The following is a 7,188-nucleotide window of genomic DNA, read 5'->3' on the forward strand; positions in this document are numbered from 1 at the left end:
GGGCTGAAGCCCAACAAGCCCCCCACCTGGCTACACCCCTGGTTTGGAGTGTAAGTATTCAAAACGGAGTCGGCAAAGCAGTACATCAAAGAATTAGGAAGTCAATCGAGAAAAATCACACTTAACTAAAACCGCAGGTACTCTAAATAGCAAGCGTGATCACACAAATTAAACGGACCTAACAAAATATGTACTAAACAAACGTCATTTCACAAACAGTACAATGTCCATTGAGCCGAAGTTCTATCTCTAAGCTACCAACAGACTAACAATAATGAAACAGTGAGCGAACGTTCAGGCTTTTTCCGGTTCCGGCACGCCGACTTCGCGAAAACGACATTATAAGCGATGTTTACCTCGTTTACTACAGACTAATTAAAAGTATTAAAAATAATGTTCTCCGGAACAGGGTGTAATTTACGACTTGATTTAACGCACTCAATATCCGGAGCTCGCTTGTTTAAAAGCAGCAGCAATATCATGTGCCTCCATGGTTTTGGTGCCACGCAAAGTAGACGAGATGATTGCCCTCTCAAGGTGCCTTGGATTTCTGGCTGTTCTTCACCTCGTGGTGAGCAGCACGCAGAACCCTCCTTTGACGCCCTGTTCAGGTAAGTCTGTGAACACTTCTAACTGAAGCTCTTTGTCGTTAACAACGTTGGCATGTGATTTGCACAGGGCCCTGTTTAAGAATATTCAGCTACCACCATAGAACAGTTGGTGCCTTTCGTAGGCTCGGCTATGCCGGGTATACATTCCATCCTGGGAAACTAACATTACGTTGTTCTAAATGCCATTGCACAAGGGTTCTCAACTCTGCTTGCCGGTTCACGTACATTCTGACTAAACAGAGCCCATGACAAGACGTGTGAAATACGGACAGGACACAGAGCGCTATCAACTCATTCTTTATTCGAAGAAACGTGGTAACATAACGCAGAGGACACAACGGACACAACGCTATTTGTAAGCGACTCGGCAAGTGGCCACGGAAAAGCTGTTAGAAATCATTGAACAAGTCATACTCGATGTTAAATACGACTTGACAGGCGTAAAACTGAGAACAGCACTAAAAGTAAACGATTAAAATGAAATTGAAAAACATACTGCTAAAAAAAGCTAAAACGTGAATCAACAAAAGAATGTTTGAGCGGCCAGCCGCTAGAAACAGAAAGAACGCTCATGCTCTCGCCTGGCCATCACTTATTATATTCACAAATTTTATCATAGGCACAAGAAGACCGAGTGGGCGTACGTCCTTCTCACCCCAAAACGGGTGGTCTTATTGTGCAAGCAGGTGAACGCGGAAAAGAAAAGCAGCTTCTGCTGAACCGAAAAGCACCGGAACCGCTTTATAGAACATACGAAAAGCTTTGTTCATGATATTTCATTACCATACGGAAATTATTAAGTCTCACAAACGGGAAGGCGCATAAACGACAGAATGCGTGAGCATGTTAATTTATGAAAAGGACCGAGAGGTAGCAACCTGCGTATTCTTTACAGCTCATGTGGCTCTTCGCCTTTGATGATGTGAGGGCAGTTAAAAAGTACCGGGACCAATGTGCGCGGGAAATTTGTGGACCGCATATCAGTAATGCAAGGTACGCTTGCGTTAGCCTACCACCATTCGCTCTCTGTAACAAAGAGATTAGATATCTCGACTCGGAGTTTTGATTGACGCACCTTGCTGGCATGTTTTGATTTCTTGCTTCTTTTCCTGTTTTCTCGGACTCCAGCATTATTGACATGTGTTTACACATCTTCTTGCTCATTCATGTTTTACCCTTTTACCAATCTTTCTGGCTTTAGACTTGTTGTAATCGTTTACTTTTAGTTATGAGTTTTACACTGAAGTGAATATCTTTTGTGCTGTATTATTATACATATTATTTGACAGCATTCATATTTGCCAGCTGAATATTAATTTTGTATCACTGCTCTTGCGCTCAACAGCAATAGAATCCAGTTTCTCCTTTTGCCTTGCTTGTTTGGAGACGCCAAGGCATGGCTTCACAAAAAAACCTACATAGAAAATCTAACACGAGTCATGTACAGTGACGTTAAAATGCAATCTAAGCAAATGAAGCTATCGCGCTGCAGTCATATCACAAGAAGCGGGGGGCGGGGCGGCTTCTAGGGCATCAACATCTGTCCGTATTGCGCAGCGGCAGGCGGTCGTGCGCCATATATTGACAGCTATCTGCACACGGCCCATACCTTTGTGCGTGCTGTGTACTCGCCGCTGTTTGCGTTGAAGGGATAGACAGCACGAAGGTCACTTCGGTCTCTGTTGCTGCCACGCTTGCTCACCGCAGTCTTTTGTCAGCAACTGTCCGTGCTCAATGAGTGTGATGTGTTCATGTTTGCCTGCGCGCGCTGACACCATGCTTGTTAATTAAGCTAGTAAGCGAATGTTTCCAAGTTAATGTGGCCGATGAAGCTACTATCCTTGCTTCGCAAAGCTGTCTACTAATTCTCTATTTCAATCGACGCTTGGCTTTTCGGGCAAAACTGCGACTTTTTTCATCACCAGTCACGCAAGACCCCATATCAACCATAACATCTGAAAAATAAAGGTATCACATACGCGCAAAAAAAAAGAAGTTTGGCAGTACGTTACACACCTGTAACACAGGAAGGCGAAAGCATGCTGCACACTTAGCAATAGTTACATGCCCGGAGGGGCGAGACTTCTTGCAAGACATTACGAGCCGCAGTGTGAAGTAAACGTGCGGCAAGCAGCCTGCGAGCTTCGGCCTCATCTACGTTGCCGTCTGGCATCGTCGAGTTGCTGATTTCGCAGTTCGGCTTTTTGGGCTCGTTCTTCACGCTTAGTTGCCGCTTCGCGCCCTCGTATAGCGGGCTCAGGCTCGCGCTAAGGACGCTTCTCTTCGACTTTACGTTGCGTCCTCTCAGCAGGTAAAGCAGCACTCGAGGTCGAACGCCTTGCAGCCACCAGCTTCGTACGTCGCACCTCATTTCCCGTATTTTGAGCATCCTCGGACGCATCGTACTTCCGAGGGGGGTAGACAATGCTTTATTGATGGTTAGGATGCTTCTTTTGAGCTTGTGCTCTTTGAAACGTGTGCTGTTCTGTGTGTTGTATGGGTAATTTCAATTAATGTATGCACTGTTCGCTTGACTTTGCCGAACGCTTGTAGCCTCTGCCTTAAGGGGGTATCAGCCATTGCATTTTTTGCGGGCTTTCGGGGTTATGAGTTTTTGCTGATGATAATATTTTCCGTACCACTCTACTAGACGCCATTTTTTGGGTATGAGCCATTACCTATCAGCCTTCTTACCTTGTGCTTCCTCCAAAAGGAGACAACTTCGTCGTCGAGTTCGAGAGTATCACCGTGAAAGACGCTAAACTGGGAAAAGAGGTGCAAATTGACGCCACAGTTTCCGTCAACACTACCGTCGGCCAGAACCCAGTTCTGCAGTTGTCCGTCTCCAAGCCCGATGGTACCACACTACCTTGTGTGGAGGACGTTTTGCCATGGTAAGCCTTCGGAAAGGTTATTTAAACATTGAAGTAAAGTTTATCCGTGTTAGAAGCCTTTATTAAACAATATATTTCATTGTCTCGTGTAAAAAACATGCCATTCTACAAAGCGATAAGTAAAATTACCACTTTCCGGTTCACCTCAAAAACATTTGTCTCCATGAACACAACTTAGGCAAGGCTCTGTGTTGACCAAGTTGTTTCGTGTGTTCGCATGGTAATTAGTAGCGATAGAACGCACGTCCACGCCGAAAAAACGTACGCGTTAGTGGTATGAATTCCCTTCATTAAAATGTGGACCTCAGGGTCTGCTTTCAGCTCTGTCTCCTAAAACGTAGAAACCAGGTGAATTTACATTAAGCAAGCAAGCAGCTGATTTGGGAAGAGCTGTACACACCCACGCCTAGCAAAAAAGGCACAGAAAACGAGGAAGGTTTGGGGATATTTACTTCCTTCAGTGACGAGCGCCATTTGTACCATCACCCCATTTTTGAGACCGCAGCTTTTGGGGGCCCACTCCAGGGTCGAGCGTCTCCGTCTCTGGCCGTAACCGCGCGAACGCGCTCATGCCACTGCTCGCGCGTTCGTCGTTGTCATCTTCCACAGGTGACTCCGATGCCGCTCATCATGCCAACGTTCCCATACTGCCCCTCCCTGGGCGACGCCGCTGAGCGCACTGCCTCACTGTCAGTTGGTGCGGTGACTTCGGTCTCAAATCATTTCCCTCAATATATCGCATGAAAACACGTCTGCATTTGCGCTCAAATTTCACATTAGGGAGCATCGCGATTGACTGAAGTTTGTTTTATCCCGGTCATCTTTGCCATCACTGCGTGCGAGAGACAACGCTGCGCCAGTTTAAATCAAAAGATCGTACCTCTATGGCCTAGTTCAGCGTTTATCTGCGTTCCAAGTAATGCTTCCTTCCTTTAACACCAGGGCTAAACCTCTCTAGCTTCGACTTATTAGTTCTTTGTTTAATATGTGCAATGGATGCTTCGTTTGTAACGACACATAGCGAGAAAAACACTCACGTTGCCGACATTTATCACAATCATGTTTTCAGGTCGAAAGCTCACATTTTGAAAAATATTATAATGAGGATCACGTCATCTGCTTCTCTTTACAATTCACTGCAAGAGCCCTGAGCTCAACAAGTTCTTTCCGTGCCTTCATTTTATTTCTCATTGCATATATAATGCTTCTCATTCTGCATATATTCATAGCAATCTGAACCTTTGTGACGGTAAAATACGTCTCGAGAAACGACTGAACAAGGATTGGAACAACAGCTGCCCCGTCCAGCCAGGCACGTACACGGCGGAGCTGGAATTCCGTCTGCCGAAAAACGAGGAGGCCAAGGAATACTTCGGGGTGAGTTGAATAACCAGAAATGCAGCCTTTGAATTGATACATGAGGATCGAAGGCCCTTTTGCGCCTCGGAAGGCTCATGCTAATGGGAGCAGAATGCAAAAATGCTCGTGCGCATATATTGAAGTGCACTGAACAATCCTTGGTGGTGAAACTTATTCCAGAATCCCCCACTACGGGGGGGGGGGGGTGGGGGGCTGCCTCCTAATCATACGCTGGTTAGCACTAGTTCAAACTCCAGGTTTCAATTTAAACTTCCTGTTCAGGAATACAGCGGAAACACAGACGCGGTCCATAAAGAAAGACGCGACAGGACGGGCATTGGACTCGCAACTGAAGTTTTATTAAGAACAATAATAAACGTCTGGTGATCACAGTAATAATCATAATTTTTATAACTAATTTCCCATCAGTACAGGTTGACAGCAGAGCTGAGTCAAAAAAGTGAAAAGCACTGGACTTGCTTCAAGTAATGCCAAAAAGCAAATTTTACCTTGTGCTTCTGATAACGTTCTGAGTCGCGATCTCAACGGTTGTCCAGGCGCTTCTTTTCTACTACTCGGCGTCACGGCTTGTTCTGTGTTCCTTAAAATGATTTCACATTAGCTCACCAGAGCTTCAGTACCCTTGAGAAAATTTTATACCCCCCCCCCCCAGTAACTGGTTTAACGTCTTCATTATAACCACAATGGTCCCTCTCGTCAGTCTAGCTTAAGTCATCTCTAGAAAGGGCTCTACCCTCACTTGTCGTCATCATAATCTGCTTCATTATTATCATCATTAGCCACTGGAGCGGCCAGCTTTACATCAACAAAAGAAGTAGCAGCTTTCTAAACACCTACATTGAAAGGTGGTCCTGTGTCACCAAACTGGTTCTGCACATCTGGTATTTACATGCCTTCAGGATGGAAACGTTGAAATCACTACGAAGATTGTGGACGGCGACCAAGTTCTAGGGTGTCTCCAGTACCCAGTCAAAGTGGACGTCGATTGAAAGTGACGTGAGGCGCTGATGTCTCTGTAGAATGCTGTTTACGAGATGAAGCCTGCTATGGGCGACGAATCTTTCTGCACAACATTTTTGTTTATCTTGTCCTAGGTGAAGTACCATGCGCACATGTATTTTGTTTCCTGTTGGCACTACACCTCCCTGAATAAATTCTTGAAATTAGTAATATCTTCAAAGTAATCCATTCAGTCTTGTGTACCATATGCTCTTTCCACATCGATTAAAACCCAAATCGACGCATAACTCACAACGTACCACAGAACCAGTCTGGAAATCGACTCCTTCATTAGCGCAGTTAAAGAAGGGGCCTCATTGCAAGCTCTCACATCATACCAACGTGATCCTCTAACCAGTACATCAGTAGGCACCGATATCGTTGTGGGCGCCCATTCTACGTCATATAGCCTACGGCCGTCAATCTCTCTCAATGGAGACTCCAAAGCGACAACGTAAAATTTCCCTCCTGGCTGTAAAGCCGGATGAGAGTCAGTGGTTGGATGCATCCAGGGTTACAACGAAATGGTTTAATCCTTGGCTTACTATCACCTGTAGTAAAAAAAATACACTAACTGCGTCTAAGCTAATGTGTCTTGACGAAAAGAAGCTGTGGTGCCCGCTTCGAATACCGCCACGGCTCATAAAAGACAGAACTACCACGACGACCACACAAGCGTATGACGATGATGCAATGGTGACAACTGCATGACGGTGACGGAATGATGATGATGTATGACGATGGCATGGTCAGCTCATGCTCGAAGCGGTCAAATTCGGAGGTGAAGTCAGTGCATTGAACGCCGTATTCAATTCTGCGCACTTCTCTACGTCACAGCCGGAATTGTATGCGCGTGCATAACAGTGAGTGCATACCGGCACGAAGTTGTAGGTTTCCCATGTAAATTTCTGTGAATGAACGCTTGGAGAAACAGCGCAAGACAGAAAATAACATGGCAGTGTATGCGTGGCTGGCTACCGGTGCCTGTCCATGTTTGCCCCTCGCAATGGCTACCGAAACCCAGCGTCGCGTAGGTGCAGCACAGTCTCGTCGGTATTATGCAAGCCTCCTGCATTGTAAAGGAATTTACACCCCTATCAATGAAAAGTGTAAATCAATCTATAACTCGCACCCTTACACCCAGAAGGGTGTAAGGGTGTGATTATTGTTTGAATACCTACAACTCTTACACCCAAGAGGGTGTAGATTGATGTAAGCTATTATTCACATAGTATGCTGCAGCTCTCTCTAGCTGGTCCTCACCACAAATTTATTTATCTTTCTGCCACTTTCTAAAAAACCAA

The 7,188-nt window shown here is 45.5% G+C and overlaps 1 protein-coding gene across 1 annotated transcript; it reads left to right on the plus strand.

Moving 5' to 3' along the window:
* The first annotated feature begins 490 nt into the window (after positions 1-490).
* Positions 491-5,874, plus strand: LOC142564510 (uncharacterized). The gene is made up of 4 exons (XM_075675529.1): positions 491-611; positions 3,325-3,505; positions 4,735-4,882; positions 5,785-5,874. The coding sequence occupies exons 1-4, from the start codon at positions 491-493 to the stop codon at positions 5,872-5,874; spliced, it is 540 nt and encodes a 179-aa protein (XP_075531644.1).
* The last annotated feature ends 1,314 nt before the right edge of the window (positions 5,875-7,188 follow it).

Source organism: Dermacentor variabilis, chromosome 11, assembly GCF_050947875.1.
Source record: "Dermacentor variabilis isolate Ectoservices chromosome 11, ASM5094787v1, whole genome shotgun sequence".
NCBI classification, from domain to species: domain Eukaryota; kingdom Metazoa; phylum Arthropoda; class Arachnida; order Ixodida; family Ixodidae; genus Dermacentor; species Dermacentor variabilis.

Coding starts and splice junctions, on each gene's coding strand:
- LOC142564510 (XM_075675529.1), top strand. CDS start 491: ATGGTTTTGGTGCCACGCAAAGTAGACGAGATGATTGCCCTCTCAAGG. Junction 612..3,324: donor TCCTTTGACGCCCTGTTCAG/GTAAGTCTGTGA, acceptor TTCCTCCAAAAG/GAGACAACTTCGTCGTCGAG. Junction 4,883..5,784: donor AGGCCAAGGAATACTTCGGG/GTGAGTTGAATA, acceptor ACATGCCTTCAG/GATGGAAACGTTGAAATCAC.